The sequence below is a fragment of the Nomascus leucogenys genome, chromosome 17 (genome assembly GCF_006542625.1).
Source record: "Nomascus leucogenys isolate Asia chromosome 17, Asia_NLE_v1, whole genome shotgun sequence".
NCBI classification, from domain to species: Eukaryota; Metazoa; Chordata; class Mammalia; order Primates; family Hylobatidae; genus Nomascus; species Nomascus leucogenys.
In genome coordinates this window covers 39,857,357-39,877,547 of record NC_044397.1, presented here as the reverse complement: position 1 = coordinate 39,877,547, position 20,191 = coordinate 39,857,357, and the positions used below count along the sequence as shown (strand labels likewise).

The 20,191-nt window shown below is 51.9% G+C and overlaps 1 protein-coding gene across 8 annotated transcripts in view; it reads right to left on the bottom strand.

Moving 5' to 3' along the window:
- Window positions 1-12,840: 12,840 nt before the first annotated feature.
- Window positions 12,841-20,191, bottom strand: part of MLXIPL (MLX interacting protein like) — a 54,331-nt gene continuing 46,980 nt past the window's right edge. For 5 of the 8 annotated variants that reach the window (XM_030796530.1, XM_030796532.1, XM_030796524.1 and 2 more), the window contains 9 exons: window positions 19,347-19,516; window positions 16,806-17,337; window positions 16,283-16,609; window positions 16,007-16,122; window positions 15,796-15,915; window positions 15,484-15,611; window positions 15,279-15,402; window positions 13,907-14,036; window positions 12,841-13,620 (listed from right to left, as the gene is read on the bottom strand). In XM_030796530.1, coding sequence (XP_030652390.1) covers window positions 13,502-13,620; window positions 13,907-14,036; window positions 15,279-15,402; window positions 15,484-15,611; window positions 15,796-15,915; window positions 16,007-16,122; window positions 16,283-16,609; window positions 16,806-17,337; window positions 19,347-19,516 — 1,766 coding nt within the window. In that variant the 3' untranslated portion in view covers window positions 12,841-13,501. The remainder of the gene's footprint in view (window positions 13,621-13,906; window positions 14,037-15,278; window positions 15,403-15,483; window positions 15,612-15,795; window positions 15,916-16,006; window positions 16,123-16,282; window positions 16,610-16,805; window positions 17,338-19,346; window positions 19,517-20,191) is intronic. The other 3 variants (XM_030796526.1, XM_030796527.1, XM_030796525.1) reach the window with 3 other exon arrangements.

The window sequence follows — 20,191 nt, the reverse complement described above, 5'->3', positions numbered from 1 at the left end:
CGTCGCACTGTCGCCCAGGCTGGAGTGCAATGGTGTGATCTCTGCTCACTGCAACCTCTGCCTCCCGGGTTCAAGCGATTCGCTTGCCTCAGCCTGCCGAGTAGCTGGGATTACGGGTGCCCGCTACCACGTCCCGCTAATTTTTTTTGTATTTTTTAGTAGAGACGGGGTTTCACTATGCTGGCCAGGCTGGTCTTGAACTCCTGACCTCGTGATCCTCCCACCTTGGCCTCTCAAAGTGTTGGGATTACAGGTGTGAGCCACCGTGCCTGGCCCAGACCAGGAGATTTTTTCATAGAAAACTTTTTTTTTTTTTTTTTTGAGGTGGAGTCTTGCCCTGTTGCCCAGGCTGGAGCGCAGTGACGCGATCTCGGCTCACTGCAACCTCCGCCTCCTGGGTTCATGCCATTCTCCTGCCTCAGCCTCCCGAGTAGCTAGGACTACAGGCGCCTGCCACCACACCCAGCTAATATTTAAAAATATTTTTAGTAGAGACAGGGGCCTTAAAAGAAGGTTTCTGGCCGGGCGCAGTGGCTCAAGCCTGTAATCCCAGCACTTTGGGAGGCCGAGGTGGGAGGATCACCTGAGGTCAGGAGTTCGAGACCAGCCTGGCCAACATGGTGAAACCCTGTCTCTACTAAAAGTACAAAAATTAGCCGGGCATGGTGTCGCATGCCTCTAATCCCAGCTACTCAGGAGGCTGAGGCAGGAGAATCGCTTGAACCCGGGAGGCAGAGGTTGCAGTGAGCCAAGATTGCTCCACTGCACTCCGGCTTGGGTGATAAGAGTGAGACTCCATCTCAAAAATAAATATACAATAAATAAAAAAAAAGAAAAAAGAAAACTTCTTTTAAAATAATTACAGCCGCCAGGCACAGTGGCTAAAGCCTATAATCCCCAACACTTTGGGAGGCCAAGGTGGGCAGATTGCTTGAGCCTAGCAGTTCAAGATCAGTCTGGGCAACATAGCAAGACCCCATCTCTATAAAAGAAATAAATAGGCTGGGTGTGATTGCTCACGCCTGTAATCCCACCACTTTGGGAGGCCCAGGCTTTAGCCCAGGAGCTTGAGCCCAGCCTGAGCAACATAGTGAAACCCTGTCTCTAATAAAAATACAAAAAGTTGGCCGGGCGTGGTGGCTCACACCTCTAATCCCAGTACTTTGGGAGGCCAAGGCAGGTGGATCACAAGGTCAGGAGTTCAAGATCAGCCTGGCCAACATGGTGAAACCCCGTCTCTACCAAAAACTACAAAAATTAGCAGGGCGTGGTGGCACATGCCTGTGGTTCCGGCTACTTGGGAGACTGAGGCAGAAGGATCGCTTGGACCCCGGAGGTGGTTTTGCAGTGAGCTGTGATTGCATCACTGCACTGCAGCCTGGGTGACAGGGTGAGACTCCGTCTCAAAAAAAAAAGAAAATATTAAGGCTGGGCACAGTCGCTCATGCCTGTAATCCTAGCAGTTTGGGAGGCTGAGGCAGGCTGACCACCTGAGGTCAGGAGTTCGAGACCAGCCTGGCTAACATGGTGAAACCCTGTCTCTACTAAAAATACAAAAATTAGCCGGGCATAGTGGTGTGCACCTGTAATCCTAGCTACTCGGGAGGCTGAGGCAGGAGAATCGCTTGAACCTGGGAGGCGGAGGTTGCAGTGAGCCAAGATTGTGCCACTGCACTCCAGCTGGGGCGACAGAGTGAGATTCCATCTCAAAAAAAAAGAAAAATTAGCCAGACGTGGTGACACATGCCTATAGTCCCAGCCTACTAGCAGGCTAAGGTGGCAGAATCACCTGAGTCCGGGAGGTCGAGGCTGTAGTGAGCTGTGATCGTGCCACTGCACTGCAGCCTGAGCAACAGAGTGAGACCCTGTCTCACAAAAAGAAAAAAAAAAAAAGATATAAAGATTCACAGTGGTTTGAAAAAGTGAACAGGGAGGTCTCATGGACTCTTCCTCTCAGTTTCCTCCAATAGTAACATCTTGCATAACTACAGTGCAATATCAAAACCAGGAACTTGACATTGATGCTATCTACAGAACTTATTCAAATTCCACCAACAAGGAGACGATCTGAAAGACTTATTGGTAGAATTTGGGTTGAACAGGCATCCTCCGTGGATGTCCCAGTCCCAAAGCCCAGACTGAGTCGAAGTACCGGAGTTGGAGATTCCTGCTGCAAACATTTCTATCCCCACCTGGGAGCCTGCCTTCCTGACAGTCAGGCCCTTCAGCAATGAGAAGGACCGCGAACAGCGGTCGCTTCAGAGGCTGGATGACAGACAGACACACCCGCAATCTTGGGGGAGGAAATGGATCCAGTCAGAGAGCAAATGGAGCGGCCTCATTTCCTTCCCTTTTGTCCTTTGCGGGAAACTGGCATTGACTCAGCTGTGGGCAGTGGGGTAGGGAGGGGTGCGAGCGGGTGTCTAGAGCATCCTGAGGCTCGTCCTCCCTGTCTTGCTACTTAGGACTGTGGGCCCAGCCATAAGCCACTTTCTCCACCATCTAGAGACAAAGCTACGCTTTAAAAAATTATTTATTTATTTATTTATTTAGAGACAGAATCTCACTGTGTCGCCCAGGCTGGAATGCAATGGCATGATCTCGGCTCACTGCAATGTCCGCCTCCCGGATCTCGGCTCACTGCAATGTCGCCTCAATCGATCCTCCTGCCTCAGCCTCCCAAGTAGCTAGGACTACAGGCATGCACCATCACACCCAGATAATTCTTTTGTGTGTGTTTTGTAGAGACAAGGTTTCACCATGTTGCTCAGGCTGGTCTCGAACTCCTGAATTCAAGTGATCCTCCCGCCTCAACCTCCTAAAGTGCTGGGATTACAGGCGTGAGCCACAAAGCCTGGCCAAAGATGCACTTTTAAGAAGAATTTCATTTATCAAGCATTTTGCATGTGACATTTATTGATCCAGGAGTATTTTTTAAATAGAGTCTCACTGTATCGCCCAGGCTGGAGTGCAGTGGCGCAATCACAGCTGATTGCAGCCTGAAACTCCTGGGCTCAAGCAATCCTCCCAATATAGCCTCCCAAGTAGCTGGGACCATAGGTGCTCACCACCACACCCAGCTAATTTTTGAATTTTCTGTAGAGACAGGGTCTTGCTATGTTGCCCAGGCTGGTCTCTAGAACTCCTGGCCTCAAGCAATCCTCCCGCCCTCATCTTCCCAAATTGCTGGGATTACAGGAGCGAGCCACTGCACCCATCTGATCCAGGAGCTTTGCGTTTCATTTCACTTGCTCACATTCCCTTCTCACAGATGAGGAGACTGATGCTCTAGGAAGTTAAGTGACTTTCCCAAGGTCATACAGGTGGAGAGTGAGCCTGGGGACAAATACATGTCCTGTCTGGCTGCATCTGTGGATGTAGGGTAAGAGGAAGAAAGAGTAGCCTCTCTTTGTACAGCTCAGTTGAGGCTACCAAATTCTTTCACATCCTTGAATTTAGTTGGCCTTTAAGACAGGCCACGTTATAACTTTAATTTTTAAGCAGATGGAGAGAAACACTAGGCTTACATCAAATAATATGCCCAAGGTCAACAAGGAAGCAAGGGAAATAACCGAGAGTCAAACCCAGGTCTACCACACTCAGGAGCCATACTCGGGTGGGGCACTGTGGCTCACGCCTATAATCCCAGCACCGTGGGAGGCTGAGGCCGGAGAATCACCTGAGTCCAGGAATTTGAGACCAGCCTGGCCAACATTGTGAGACCCCATCTCTACAAAATAAAAAAATTAGTCAGGCATGGTGGTGCATACCTGTAGTCCCAGCTACTCAGGAGGCTGAGGCGGGAGGGAGGATTGCTTGAGCCCGGGAGTTTGAGGCTGCAGTGAGCAGTGATTGCACCACTGTACTCTAGCCTGGGCCACTGAGTGAGACCCTGTCTCAAAAAAGAAAAAAAAATCCATGCTCCTCCCAGCAAGCCACTCTGGCTGTGGCATGGCCTTGCTCTTCCTCTCAAGTTTTATGTAGCCCAGTTGGAAGCCAAGACTGATACGTGGAAGGACAACTGAGGACACACAGCAGGACTCAGGAAAGCTGAGTGGATCAGGAAGCGGGGGACTTGCCAATGGATCTTAAGGGGCAGTGAGACTTGACTGTAGCTTCAGGGGTGGGCATTTAGACAGGTGAAACAGCACGAGGGAGTGCTACATGGGAAGCGAGAACCAGCCAAGGTACGGAGGTAGAAGTAACTGATTCTGACCGGGCGCGGTGGCTCATGCCTGTAATCCCAGCACTTTGGGAGGCCGAGGTGGGTGGATCATCTTGAGGTCAGGAGTTCAAGATCAGCCTGACCAATATGGTGAAACCTTGTCTCTACTAAAAATACAAAAATTAGCCAGGCATGGTGGTGCGCACCTGTAGTCCCAGCTACTTGGCAGACTGAGGCAGGAGAATCACTTGAACCCAGGAGGAAGAGATTGCAGTGAGCCAAGATCGTGCTACTGCACTCCAGCCTGGGCGACAGAGCAAGATTCCGTCAAAAAAAAAAAAAAAAAAAGAAGTAAATAAAGAGACAGGAGGACAGGCACAGCGGCTCATGCTCATGCCTATAATCATAGCCTATGGGAGGCTGAGGCAGGAAGATCACTTGAGGCCAGGAGTTCGAGACCAGCCTGGTCAACGTAGCAAGACTCCATTTCTATAAAAAAAGTTAGCCAGGCATGGTGGTGCACACCTCTAGTCCCAGCTACTCAGGAGGCTAAGGCAGGAGGAGGATCGCTTGAGCCCAGGAGTTCAAGGCTGTGGTAAGCTATGATTGTGCCACTGCACTCCAGCCAGGCAACAGACCTGTCTCAAAAAAAAGAAAATCGAGAGGCCAAGGCAGGCAGGTCACTTGAGGCCAGGAGTTTGAGACCAGCCTGGCCAACATGGTGAAACCCTGTCTCTACCAAAAATACAAAAAGTTAGCCAGGCATGGTGGTGCACATCTGTAATCCCAGCTACTCAGGAGGCTGAGGCAGGAGAATCACTTGAACCCGCGAGGTGGAGGTTGCAGTGAGCTGACATTGCGTCACTGCACTCCAGCCTCGGCGACAGAGCGAGGCTCTATCTCCAACAAAAGAAAGAAAAGGCAAAAAGAAAAGAAAGAGAGACTTAGGAATCCCTAAGCTTGTTTCCCTCATGGGTTGATCACACCTTTCAAGAGCAAAGCAAGATGAGTCCCAGGTACCACTGGAGATTAAAGACTTTTAGGGATATGAGGGGAGGGAGGCTACGGAGAGAAATGAGGCTGGAGGGAAAGCAGGGTTGGATCACAAAGCACCTCGAACACCTGCTCTGAAGCCTGGCTTTGTCAGAGGCAAACAGTAGCCAAAGAAACATCTGAAGCACACGAGCTCCAACTTGCATTGTCTGGAGTCCTCCCTACCTCTGGCCTCTCTATGTTAGGTGAAATGGTAACTTTCTGTCTTGTTTAGGTAGTGGTTCTCAAAGTGTGGTCCCTTGACCAGCAGCACTAGGAATGCAAATTCTGTTTTTGAGACAGGGTCTCACCCTGTGGCCCAGGCTGGAATGCAGTGGTGCAATCATAGCTCACTGCAGCCTTGAATTCCTGGGCTCAAGTGATCTTGCCTCAGCCTCCTGAGTAGCTGGGACTACAGGCCACCATACCCAGCCAGGAATGCAGATTTCTTAGACTCCATCCCAGACCTGTTACTCGGTCAGAAACTCTGGAGGTGGGGCCCAGAAAGCTGTATTTTTTTTTTTTTTTTGAGACAGAGTCTTGCTCTGTTGCCCAGGATGGAGTGCATTGGTGCAATCTCGGCTCACTCCAACCTCCACCTCCTGGGTTCAAGCGATTCTCCTGCCTCAGCCTCCCGAGTAGCTGGGACTACAGGCACACAACACCACACCCGGCTAATTTTTGTATTTTTAGTAGAGACAGGGTTTCGCCAAGTTGGCCAAGCTGGTCTTGAACCCTTGACCTCAGGTGATCCACCTGCCTTGGCCTCTCAAAGTGTTGGGATTACAGGTGTGAGCCACTTGCCTGGCCCTCTAGCCGATCCTTAACAAGCCCTCTAGTTAATCCTGATGCACGGTACAGTTTAAGAGCACAGATTTAAACTAATTTGAGCCGCTGGATGTAATTTGCAGCTCAAAGCCTCTATTACAGTGGTTCTTGACCTTGGCTCCATATTGGAATCGCTTTTAAGATGCTGATGTCTAAACATCATACTGGCTGGGCATGGTGGCTCACATCTGCAATCCCAGCGCTTTGGGAGGCAGAGGTGGGAGGATGGCTTGAGGCCAGATGTTCGAGACCAGCCTGGACAATATAACAAGACAAAAAAAAGTCTATGGCGTCTCTACAAAAAATTTAAAAATTAGCCAGGCCTGGTGGTGCATGCCTGTGATCCCAGCTGCTTGGCAGGGGCTGAAGTGAGAGGATCACTTGAGCCCGGGAGGTTGAGGCTGCAGTGAGCTGTGTTTGCATCACTGCACTCTGGTCTGGGTGACAGGATGAAACCCTGTCTCAAAAAAAAAAAAAGGCCACCACGTTTGTTTTATTTTATTTGTTTTTGAGACGGAGTCTCATCTGTCACCCAGGCTGGAGTGCAGTGGCATGATCTCGGCTCACTGCAACCTCCGCCTCCCGGATTCAAGCAATTCTTTTGCCTCAGCCTCCTGAGTAGCTGGGATTACAGGCGCCCACCACCACGCCAGGCTAATTTTTGCTTTTTTGTTTTTTTTTTAGACGGAGTCTCACTCTGTCACCCAGGCTAGAGTGCAGTGGCGTGATCTCAGCTCACTGCAAGCTCCACCTCCCAGGTTCACGCCATTCTCCTGCCTCAGCCTCCCGAATAGCTGGAACTACAGGCGCCTGCCACCGACCCCAGCTAATTTTTTGTGTTTTTAGTAGAGATGGGGTTTCACCGTATTAGCCAGGCTGGTCTTGAACTCCTGACCTCAGGTGATCCACCAGCCTTGGCCTCCCAAAGTGCTGGGATTACAGGCGTGAGCCATCGTGCCCGGCCACATTATTAATAATTAATGCATGTTTAAGTTTGAGAAGCTGTTCACTGTAAGGGATACAGGAGGCTAATGCACATGTATGGAAAAGGCGATGACCTGTTGGACCAGGGTGGTGGCTATGAAGGTAGATGTTCAATTGGCCAGGCTTCCATCCTCAGTGACAGCTAGCACAGGGCAGCGGGGTGTGTGGAGGAGCTGAAGATGATGGTTTGCAGCTTGCACAAATGTCTGGGTGGTGGTGCCTGTCCCGGGGCTGGGGCACACTTGGAAGACCAGGTTTGAGTGGGAAGATCATGGAAGTGGTGAGTTCTGTATTGCGGTCCGTCAGTGTTAAAGGAGCTGTGGAGCGCTCAGAGGGAGAAGTTAGGGTGATGGTCGGAGAAGTTAGGGTGATGGTCAGACTTGTAGTTGTGTAGCTCTGGGGAGACAGCGAGGCAGATACAGAGTCAGGGTCCTCTGCAGAGAGGCTGAAGGGGATGAGATGGCCCGGGGCTTGCCAGAGATCAAGAAGGGAATGGCTAAGGAAGGGACAGGCCTAGAAAGAGGCTCCCACAGCAGGACCTGGGAGGGCATTGGCAGGGCGGAGGAAGGAGAGCTTGGCAAGAATTCTGTTTTGTTTTTTGTATTTTTGAGACAGGGTCTCGCTCTGTCGCCCAGGCTGGAGTGCAGTGGCGCAGTCATAGCTCACTGCAGCCTTGAACTCCTGGGCTCAGCCTCCCAAGTAGCTGGGGGTACAGGCCCATGTCATAACACCCAGCTAATTTTTTTTGTAGAGATGGGGTCTCATTATGTTGCCCAGGCTGGTCTCTAACTCCTGGCCTCAAGCAATCCTCCCGCCTTGGCCTCCCAAAGTGCTGGGATTACAGGCATGAGCCACCGAACCTGGCCGAGAATTCTGGACTCCCAGGGAAAGAGTGGTTTAAGATGGAGGCCCAAGGGCCGGAGAAAAACCAGAAGAGCACTGCGAAGCAGGCACTGGATTTCGCAAGGAGCGGGCCAGTCAGAGGTGAGCTCAGTGACAGCAGAGTCAGTGCAGGGGTGAGGCTGGGGTGTGAGGGTGGAGGAGGAGCCCAAAGGTGGGGAGCCAAGAGGGGAGAGGGAAGAGAGGAGGGAGAGTGAGCACGTGTAGATGACTCTTTCAAGGGAAGAAGCCATCTGGAAGGGACACAGGGTCAAGGGGATGTTTGATGGGGAACTTCTGGCCGCGTGGGAGTGAAAACAGCAGCGTATACACTGCCGGGACCCTCCCTTGCGGCAAGCCACGGCCAGCCTGTCTGCAGCAGCAAAGAGCATGCGCGAGAGGCTGGGCGCACCTGCCACCATCACAGCAGAGAAGCGGCCAACAGCAGACGAAGGCAGGTGGGTGGGCACTGCTGGGCTGCTCGCCAGTCGAGCAAGCTTAAGTCAAGGGACCGAACCTGTCTGTGTCTCAGTTTTTCACCCATAAAATGGGGATGCTGATAATTATTACAACTCATTCTCATTCTTACATAGTGTTTTATATTGATAATATATATTATATATAATGTATATAATTATATAATATATGGCCGGGCACGGTGGCTCACGCCTGTAATCCCAGCACTTTGGGAGGCCGAGGCGGGCGGATCACGAGGTCAGGAGATCGAGACCATCCTGGCTAACACGGTGAAACCCCGTCTCTACTAAAAAATACAAAAAAATTAGCCGGGCGAGGTGGCGGGCGCCTGTAGTCCCAGCTACGCGGGAGGCTGAGGCAGGAGAATGGCGTGAACCCCGGGGGACGGAGCCTGCAGTGAGCCGAGATCACGCCACTGCACTCCAGCCTGGGTGAAAGAGCGAGACTCCTTCTCAAAAATAAAAATAAAAATAATAATTATTATATAATATATATAAAATATATATAATGCCCTGTCGCTTCCACGCCTTGATTCCAGCTCTGCCTTCTTCTAACTCTGAATAATAACGATATATTATATATATTTTAATATATAATTATATATTATAATATATAATTGTATTTTATATGTATTTAATATGTATATATAATTATATTGTATATTTATAATATATAATTATATATTACATATTATATATCACACATATATACTATATTATTATATATTTATATTATATATTTATAATATATTTATACATTATAAGCAAATATATACTTTATTTGTTAAAGTATATATCTAATTTATAGATAAATTAGATATAAATTAAATATAATATATTTAATTTATATATTATATATAATTTTTATATATTATAAATATAATATATTTTATATTTTTATATATTTATATTTATTATATATATTTATAATATAAAAATATACTTATATAGTTTTATAAATATAAAAATCTATTTTTATAAAATGTAAAAATATATTTATATATTATAAATATAAAACTATATATTTATAATATAAAGATTATATATAATATATAAATTAAGTATATTGTATATAAAGATTATATAGGTTATACAGATTGTAATATATAAATTAACGTAATATTATATACTATGTGTAAAGATTATATAGATATAGCTGGGCGCGGTGGCTCACACCTGTAATCCCAGGACTTTGGGAGGCCGAGATGGGCGGATCACGAGGTCAGGAGATCGAGACCATCCTGGCTAACACGGTGAAACCCCGTCTCTACTAAAAATACAAAAAATTAGCCAGGCGTGGTCGTGGGCACCTGTAGTCCCAGCTACTGGGAGGCTGAGGCAGGAGAATGGTGTGAACCCGGAAGGCGGAGCTTACAGTGAGCCGAGATCCCGCCACTGCACTCGAGCCTGGGTGACAGAGCGAGACGCCGTCTCAAAAAAAAAAGATTATATAGACATATAGATTAACATATAATTATTTATTCTTTATATATTCTCTATATAAAAATTTTATATATAATGTATATCTTTATATGTAGAACATATATTAATCTTTATATACAGGCTATATAAAGATTATATATAAACTATAAATTAAATATAATATAATATATAAATATACGTTAAATATAATGTATAAATATAATCTTTGTATATTATTAAATATAATATACAAAGATAATATTTATATATAATATATAATTATTATCCCCATTTTACAGATTTATAAATATATGTATAAATCTGTAAATCTCTATATGTGTATATTTACCCTTTTAGGTTCTCATAGCAAGCCTACGAGGTAGGTGTTGTGAGGATTAAGTGAGTTAATATATATAAAGTGGCCAGGTGTGGTGGTTCATGCCTGTAATCTCAACACTTTGGGAGGCCAAGGCAGGAGGATCCCTTGAGCTTGGGAGCTGAAGACCAGCCTGGGGAACTTAGTGAGAACTTGTCTGTACTAAAAATAAAAATAACAACAACAACAAAAATCTAAAGTGCTTATAAGAGTGCTTGGCACATAGTCCATACTAGATCTGCAGGCAGCGATTCTCCTTCTTCTTCTGCATGAACGAGAGAAAATGAAAACCTAGGGAAGATTCTTTAGGCTGTTTAAATCCCGCAAATGGGCCAGGCACGGTGGCTCCCACCTGTAATCCCAGCACTTCAGGAAGCCTAAGGCCAAGGTGGGAGGATCGCTTGAGCTCGGGAGTTTGAGACCAGCCTGGGCAACATAGCAAGACCCTGTCTCTACGAAAAATAAACATGAATAAATCAGTCCTGCAAATGTCTCCAGAAGGTCTGAAATGTAAGAGGATTCCAACATGCCAGGCTGGAATGTCAGCTCCACGAAGAGAGTGATACTGTAGCGAACAGCATCTGCAGAGCCAAGACCACGGCCTGGTCCATAGCAGGCACTCAGTAAATATTGGGGCCTCTGAGGCCTTCTACCCCAGCCCCATCTGAAGGATCAGTTTTTTTATTTTTTATTTTTATGTTTTTTTGAGATGAAGTCTCACTCTGTCACCCAGGCTGGAGTGTAGTAGCGCAATCTCTGCTCACTGCAACCTCCACCTCCCAGGTTCAAGGGATTCTCCTGCCTCAGCCTCCCGAGTAGCTGAGATTATAGGCACCTGCCACCATGCCCGGCTAATTTTTTTGTATTTTTAGTAGAGACGGGGTTTCACCATGTTGGCCAGGCTGGTCTGGAACTCCTGACCTCAGGTGATCTACCCGCCTCAGCCTCCCAAAGTGTTTGGTGGCGTGAGCCACCACACAGGCCGCTGTCAGTTTTTTCTAGGACATCCCAACTAAGTGGCCATCCACTCTCTGCTTGCATACCTCTCATAGCGGGGAGGTCACTACCCTCCCTACCTGCCCTGCCAAGGGAGCACATTCTCCTTCTGGGTAGTTCCAGTGGATGCCCTATCGGTTCCACTCCTTGGTCCCAGCTCTGCCTTCTTCCAACTCTGAAGGTAGCGAGCCTCTCCAAACTGTCTCCTGGCCATGGAGAGAGGAGCTCCAGGAAGCAAGTCCATCACCTCTCACCTGGATGACTGCAATTGTCCCCTAACTGGTCTCCCTGCATCCACCTAGTCTCAACTCAGCACCCAGGGGATTCCTGTAAAAAAGTTACATCTGGCCAGACACCATGGCTCATGCCTGTAACCCCAGCACTTTGGGAGGCCAAGGCGGGAGCATTGCTTGAACCCAAAAGTTCAAGACCAGCCTGAGTAGCTGGGATTACAGGCATGTGTCACCACATCTGGCTAATTTTTGTATTTTTAGTAAAGACCGGGTTTTGCCATATTAGCCAGGCTGGTCTCAAACTCCTGACCTTGTGATCCGCCTGCCTCGGCCTCCCAAAGTGCTGGGATTACAGGCGTGAGCCACCACACCCAGCTGCTGACTCTATTCTTATAAGCACAAATTTTTTGTCTGGGCACGGTAGCCTCACACCTGTAATCCCAGCACTTTGGGAGGCTGAGGCGGGTGGATCACAAGGTCAGGAGTTCGAGACCAGCCTGACCAACATGGTGAAACCCCGTCTCTACTAAAAATACAAAAATTAGCTGGGCATGGTGGCACACGCCTGTAATCCCTGCTACTCAGGAGGCTGAGGCAGGAGAATCACTTGAACCCGGGAGGCGAAGGTTGCAGTGAGTCAAGATTGTGCCACTGCACTCCAGCCTGGGCAACAGAGCGAGACTCTGTCTCAAAAAAAAAAAAAAAATTTTTTTAAAGTTACATCTGGCAGGTCGCGGTGGCTCACACCTGTAATCTCAGCACTTTGGGAGGCTGAGGTGGGTGGATCATGAGGTCAGGAGATCGAGACCATCCTGGCTAACACGGTGAAACCCTGTCTCTACTAAAAATGCAAAAAAAAACTAGCCAGGTGTGGTGGCGGGCGCCTGTGGTCCCAGCTACTCAGGAGGCCGAGGCAGGAGAATGGCGTGAACCCAGGAGGCAGAGCTTGCCCTGAGCCGAGATCGGGCCACTGCACTCCAGCCTGGGCGACAGAGCAAGACTCTATCTCAAAAAAAAAAAAAAGTTACATCTGATCTTCTTTTATTTATTTTTCTCTTTTTTATTACTAAGATGAGCTCTATGATCCTCCCACCTTGGCCTCCCAAAGTGCTAGGATTACTGGTGTGAGCCACCGTGCCCGGCCTTTTTTTGTTGTTATTTGAAGCAGGGTCTCACGCTGTTGCCCATCCTACAGTGCAGTGGTGCTATCACAGCTCACTGCAGCCTCAAACTCCTGGGCTCAAGCGATCCTCCCGCCTCAGCCTCCTGAGTAGCTGGGACCACAGGCGCTTGCCACCAGTACATCTGATCTTGTCCCACCTCCACTCAAAGCCCTCCAGCTGCCTCCAGCTCAGAGTAAACACTCAGGCCCTCTGCAAAGCCACCTCCCACTGCCAACAGGCTCTCTCTCTATCCCAGTGTGAGCACATTGACCAGCACACCAACAAACCAGCAGACAGTTTTTGCTTTTATTGGTCAAGAATTCTTTACAAAACCCACACACACACGTCCACACACACACGATGCCTGCCCTGCTGTGGCCACTCTGGCCCTGGTGTCTCCTGGGATCAGGCCCTCCTGGCCTATCCCAGGGGAAAGCATCCTGCAGCCCCTCTGGGTCAGCAGTGAAGGAGCAGAGAGAGGGAACCTCCTTTTCTGCTTCTCTGCTCAGGAACAGAGGTCTGTGCCCCACCTGTCGGGTAGCAGGTGGAGGTGACAGAGAAAGAGCATCCTCCTTTTCCCATCGTTGAGCCCCTGGAGTTGCCAGCCTAGGCCCCCAGTGTCACAGCTGCCAAGGCCTGGGGGTCATCTGCTGATTGAACCTTCCCCATCCCCATTTTGCAGATTGAAACACAGCGGTCCAAAGACGGCAGGCGAGTCACCTAAGGTCACAGTGCTGGAGCACAGTGGCAGAGCAGGGACGGGGACTCCGCTCTTCTTGGCCTCCAGGAGGTGGGAAGTGTGAAACCTGGACCCTGCTTCACCCCCCAGGGAAGGGCAGAGCCAGGGCCTGGGGCAGGAAGGGAGTGCCCAGAGATTATCCCTGGAGCCCATGCCCAGGGAAAGCAGCCCCCAGGGCAGCTGAGTGAGCAGCAGGGTCTGGCCAGGACTATAAAGGTTTGCCAAGGGTGCCCTCTGTGACTGCCCTTGTGGCTTGCTCAGGGATGCGGCCCGGGTCGGTCAGGATACTGGTAGATGTGCCCAGCTGGCGTAGGGAGTTCAGGACAGCTGGGTGGGAGACAGAAAGAGAGAGACACTTCCTGGGGTCAGGGCCCTACTCTTGGGTGTGGAACCAAAGGGATAGGGGGAGGTACTAGTTGGCAAGACTGTCACCCCCTCCTAGAACCTCTGTCTACAGGCATCTGGTGGCCAGAGGACCATCTGGGGGATGGGGGGTGGCTACAACACTAGGCTGTGTTGAAGGCAAGCTGGATGTGGAACCTAAGCAGGGTGGAATACTCCCTCCACCCCCGAGGCTGGGTCCCTCTAGCAGGCAGGGAGATGGCTCACGTACTTGGCCGGAGAGCGGGCAGAGAGCAGTACTGGTCCAGCCAGGCCAGTGAGGTCTGGCGGAGGGTGTGCACACTTGCCGTGGACACCATCCCGTTGAAGGACTCAAACAGAGGCCGGATGAGGATGCTGAACTGGGCCCAGGTCAAGGAGCTGCCTGTGGTCCAGCTGGTCCCCCCACACCACGTGGAGCCCTGATGCCCCGTTCAAACCAGGGAAAGAAAGGGCCTGGACACTGTCTAACCTTGAATCCCAATGACTCGTGTTGCAGCCCTTACTTCTTCTTCTTTTTTTTTGAGACGGAGTCTCGCTCTGTCACCCAGGCTGGAGTGCAGTGGCGCGATCTCAGTTCACTGCAACCTCTGCCTCCCAGGTTCAAGCAATTCTCCTGCCTCAGCCTCCTGAGTAGCTGGGATTACAGCTGTGCGCCACCACGCCTGGCTAATTTTTGTATTTTTAGTAGAGACGGGGTTTCGTTATGTTGGTCAGGCTGGTTTTGAACTCCTGACCTCGTGCTCCACCCACCTCGGCCTCCTAAAGTGCTGGAATTACAGGCGTGAGCCACTGTGCTCGGACTTTTTTCTTTCTTCCTTTCTTTTTTTTTTGACAGAGTCTCGCTCTGCTGCCCAGGCTGGAATGCAGTGGCGCAATCTTGGCTCACTGCAACCTCCACCTCCCGGGTTCAAGCTGTTCTCCTGCCTCAGCCTCCCGAGTAGTTGGGATTACAGGCACGTGCCACCATGCTTGGCTAATTTTTGTGTTTTTAGTAGAGACAGGGTTTTGCCATGTTGGCCAGTCTGGTCTTGAACTCCTGGCCTCAAGTGATCCACCTGCCTCGGCCTCCCAAAGTGCTGGGATGACAGGCGTGAGCCACTGCGCCCGGCTTGCAGTCCCTACTTCTGTCCTGCCAAGACCTTCCCAGCTCCCTGCCTCTCAATCCCCTCCTCCTTGCCCCTCCACGGCCCTTACTCTGTGCTGAACCATCCCCCATCCCCGAGCTCCCTGCCTGGGCTCAGTCAAGAACTTGACCCCTGAGCCAGATCAGGGAGTGGATTCCAAGTCTTCTGTAGGCCTCACTCCAGAGTTCAGGTTCTCCCAAACTGCCCTCGGGGCTTCCTGAGGTCAGGGCCAAGTATCCCCTTACCCAAGGACTCCTCCCTCAGTTTCCCTCTCTGCTCCTAGGCCCCCATCCCTGGGCAATTTTGCTGGCCAAGATGGCCAGGGCATGGAAGCAGGGGGCAGAACCAGAGCCTGTCACCTGGGAGCAGCTCTGAGCCTGCCCGGCCTGGAGAGCTAGGCCTCCATCCCAGGCCCAGCCTGGTCTCACCCTGCCACAGCCCCTGCAGCCCCCCAGCCACGGGCTTGAGGGAGGATACCACCCAGAACTTCCAGTTGTGCAGCGTACGGGTTCGGACGTAGTCATCAAACATGTCTCGCATCTGGTCAAAACGCTGGTGTGTGATGGGTACCCCTGTGGCGGGCAGCTGCTGCTGGCACAGGCTGGGGGCAGGGCAGGGGTCAGGGGCTGGGGGTCAGGCAGCATGGCCCCCTGGTCCCAGCACCCGCCTGGACCCTGCCTACTTAATGGCGGCATTGAGCTCCTCAATCTCATCCCGCAGCTGCTGGGCCTCCTCCTGCAAGCCCGCGCGCTCCTGCTGTAGCATAAGGATGTACTCGGCTGTCTTCTGCAGTGTGGTAGCTTTGCTCACCTGCAGACGCCACCAGGGGGGCTCAGGCAGGTGCTAGAGGCTGCGCCCTGGGACCCACTGAGGCACTGGGATGGGAGGAGGCAAGAGTGTCTGGAGCACTCCCCTGCAATTGAGTTTTGGGTGGGGGATGGTCCAGAAAGGGCCCCTGTGGTTTTGGGGGTGCCAGCCTGGGCCCGGGGCTCACCTTGAGGCTGGGCTGGGCACTGAGTGTGCTCACAAGCCCATGAAGGGTGTCAAACCCCAGCTTGATGTTAAAGCGCCGCTTCTGCTCCGCGGAGATGTGTGTGATACGCCGGTTCTCGGTCTCGGGGAGCAGAGAGTTGGGTGAGCCTAGGAAGGAGCCCGGGAGGGCCTGGGGGTAGCAAACCGATCTTGGGGTGGGGGATGCTGCCCACCTTGTTGCTGTCTGGACGGCCCCGGCTGAGAATGGGTTGCAGGGGAGAGACATGGACACTCAGAGTCCCAGGGCCTGGCATGGAGCTGAGGTCCCCTGATAGCCGCCGTTCACTGCCTGTGGTAGGGACAGACAGACCCACAGAAAGACCGACCCGGGGGAAAGGGTCCCCATTGCCCCCTTCCTCTCATCCTGGCCCCAGACCCAGTCCCCTTATTCTTCCTCCTCTTCCCCTCATCCCCTAGATTCCCCCAATCCCTGCAACCCCTCTCTTTACCACTGGGCGCTGGGGGTGAGAGCCGCTCCGCTTTGGGGACAAGCAGGGGCCTGGAAGGGGCCAATGTGGCTGGGCCTGGAGGCGGCCGGGGCGGTGTAGGGGCCGGGGTCGGGGGAAGGAACGTGCAGGGGAATTCAGGGACTGTCTCCTGCTGGGGTGGAGAAGGGCGGAGAGTCGGGGCGAAGGCCGTGGGCACAGCCCCACCGCCCAGTGCCCGAGATCTTACCGGGGACCCTGGGGACCGGAGGAGGGTGTTGGATACAAGTGGTGGCTCCAGGGCTTGCTCCGGCTTGGCTGTGCACGGGCAGAACCGTGAGGCTGCTGGGGCTGGCCCACCCCCGGCGTCTATCAAGACCCCATTCTGCCCCTCCCAAGAGTCCACACCCCTTTTAGGTACAGGCCCCATGTCCCTCATTCCTCATCACTCTGTCTCTCAAACTGGACCTGCCCCTTCACCTTCGTCTTCCTCCCCACCCCCCAGCCTCCCTCCCCAGGCTTTTCTCTCCCTGTTGCTGGCCCTCACCTGCCGTGAGCAGCTGTGTGAGGCAGGGGTTGTTGCTCCCCGCAGTGGTGGGGGGACTGGCAGTGGCAGGGGCTAAGGTAGGGGGGCTGGATTTCTGTCCCCTAGGGGATGGGGTGGGAGGCTTGCCTCTGGGCATGGAGAAGCAAGGCCCAAAGGCAGGCTCCGAATACCCCGAGGGTAGAAGTTCTATGGGGAAGGGGGTGGGGGCCGGGCTGGGGACAGGCTGCGGGGTGGGTGGGAAGGCTGCAGGAGCAGGCAGCGGAGACACTCCCGAGGCAGGAGGGACGGTGGGGAAGGGAAACCTGGGAGAGAAGAGAGGCTCTTCCTGCAGCAAAGCAGTGGGTGGCGCCATGGGAGGGAAGGGAGGTGGGAGGCAGGGCTCCAGGCCTGGCACCTTGGCAGGGGGTGGGTAATGCAGCAGAGGTGGGGGTACAGGAGGGGGTGGGAGCCGGGGCTTGGGGTCTTCGGGAAGGAGGAAATCAGAGCTCAGGAAGGCGCTGGAGTCCAAGGGGCCAGGGCAGCTGTTCCGAGCCTGGTTGGGGGGACAGACAGACACTCAGAGAGCAGAGGAGAGAGCTGCCCCTGGCAGCCATCTGGGCCTCCCCTGCCCTGCCCTGCTCTGGCCGAGGTCTGGACTGGGGCCCTGGGGAGAGATAGGAGAAATGAGCCCCGCCTTCCAACACACACAGGTGTGCGAACATATACACGGAGCAGGGAAATTACAATGAGAGGAGGGAGTAGAGTATATTTAGGCAAAAAGCAGGGACAGCGGAGCATCAATCTTTCTGCCCATCCATTTGTCTCCCAAATAACTTATCCATCCATCCATCCACTAACTTGTCCACCAATCCATCCACCAACCAACTCACCCATCCATTCATCATCCATCCATCCACTAACTTGTCCACCGATCCATCCACCAACCAACATACCCATCCATTCATCATCCATCCATCCATTAACTTGCCCACTGATCCATCCACCAACCAACCCACCCATCCATTCAACATCCATCCATCCACTAACTTGTCCACCGATCCATCCACCAACCAACCCACCATTCCTTCATCATCCATCCATTCACTAACTTGTCCACCAATCCATCCATCAACCAACCCACCCATCCATTCATCATCCATCCATCCATCCACTAACTTGCCCACCAATCCATCCACTAACCAACCCACCCATCCATTCATCAATTGTCCATCTACTACTCCATCCACCAATCTCTCCATCCATCCATCTTCCATCCATTCACCTACCTATTTATCAATCTATGAACCAGCTCATCTACCACTCTCTCCACCAGCCTACCAGATATTAATGCATTAACTAATCCATCCAACCATCTATACGTCCATCATTCATCCACCAACCCATCCATAATCCATCCATCCATCCACCATCTATACATTTCCAGCCACTTAACCACCAATGAGCCCATTCACTGATCCATTAAACTATTCATCTATGTATCCATCCACCAGCCCATCCATCCAACCAACCACTCACCTACCCATATATCCACCAACCCACGTGTGCCTCCACTGCAGTCTAAGATGCGTCTATCCATTCACCAGCACACCCATTCATCTGCACACTTGCTCATTCATTCAGTCACTGACTCACTCATTGGACAACCATTCACTGAGTGCTGTTATGTGCCTGAGCCGCATTAGGTATAAGAATGCAGTGGTGAGCAAAACATAACCCTTTCAGTAAGGAGCTCACCGTCTGATGGAGAGACACCCCTCAGCAACCGATTAGAATGAGCACCTGAAAAGTCTGATGATGGAGGGAAAAGGCCTATAACCAAGCAGCAGGAAGCAACTTCTGAATTGCACCTGGGGGCCAGGCATGGTGGCTCACACCTGTAATCCCAGCACCTTGGGAGGCCGAGGCGGGTGGACTACTGAGGTCAGGAGTTTGAGACCAGCCTGGCCAACATGGTGAAACGCTGTCTCTACTAAAAATACAAAAATAAGCCGGAAATTGCTTGAACACAGGAGGCGGAGGTTGCAGTGAGCCGAGATCGTGCCACTGCACTCAAGCCTAGGTGACAGAGTGAGACTCTGTCTCAAAAAAAAAAAAAAAAAAAAAATTGCACTTGGGGAATTCATGAACCAAAATGGTAGATTCACTGTTTCCTAAACATCCACGCTCAGCTTTCTGCCTCAAAGCTTTTGTTCCTGCTGTTCTCCCATCTGGCTTGACCTCAGCCAGTCCCTTCTGTCCAAAGCTGACCTATTCTCTAAGGCCCAGAAACTCCCCTTCTCCAGGAAGCCTTCCACAAGCAACTGGCCCTTGGTGGAGCCCACTCCATGGTCTCCATGCCCTTAGCTTTCTCCCACAACCGTTTTGTCCAGTTCTGCTTCACGGGGTCCCTCCCAGAGGGCAGAGATGGGGTCTTTCTTCCCCTCCAATCTCCAAGCAGAAGACTGGGCACTCAGGGAGTGTCTGATACCTCCTGGACATGAACAGGGCAGGACCAGCTCTCAAGTGAGCTGCACAGGTCTGGACAGGGTGGGGTGAGCTCACCTGCAGACGGCTGTGTCCGGAGAGGTGGGTCATGGCCGAGGAAGCTGGGGGCACCTCCGGGCCCAGGGTCCCACTGCTGAAGAGGGAGTCAACCACGGGGCTGAAGCTGGGGGGCTCTGGGAAGTTTGAAGGCATGGGCGGCTGTGGGGGGCGGGAGTTGGTAAAGAAATCTGTAATTCAGACACACAGGGCAACAGCAGTTAGGGCCAGGGCTATGGCTAGGAAACAGCCGGGAGGAGAGTGGCCTGTCCCCAGCCTTGGCGGGTGGGGACGTGGGGGCTGGCGGGCGGAGGGTGGGGGTCCCTTCCACAGAAGATTGTGAAACTGGGAGGGTTTCTGTCTCGATCAGGGGAAGCAGCAACCGTCTTGGGTGGAATGAGCCTGCGTGGGAGGGAGCAGGGGACTGTGGGTGTGAACAGGACCCCAGGAAGCAGCCCCCTCCCCTCCCCAGCCCCAGGCTTAGCTCAGGAAGTCCCCCTCCCCACCCCCAGTGGCTCCCCTTCCCTGATCTGCTGGAAGTACAGAAAGGGGGTGCTCAGAGAGAGTGTCAGGGTGGAAAAGGGGTGTGGTGCGAGGGGAGGAGGCCTGGGATGGGAGGGGCCCCAGGGTGGCAGAAGTTCAAGAGGGTGAGTTGGAGATGAGGGGGAATGCGAGGTCACTGGGTCTGGGACAAACTTGGTTTGTTGGAAGGTCAACAGATGGAGCCTAGGAGTCGGGTGAAGAGTGTAATGGGGCGAGAGGGGCCTAAGGCTGGGCTCCGAGTGGGGTAGGGATGAGAGGGACCTAAGGGTGGGCTCTGAATGGTATGTGGGCAAGAGGGAGATATGGGTCGGCTCTGAGTGGGA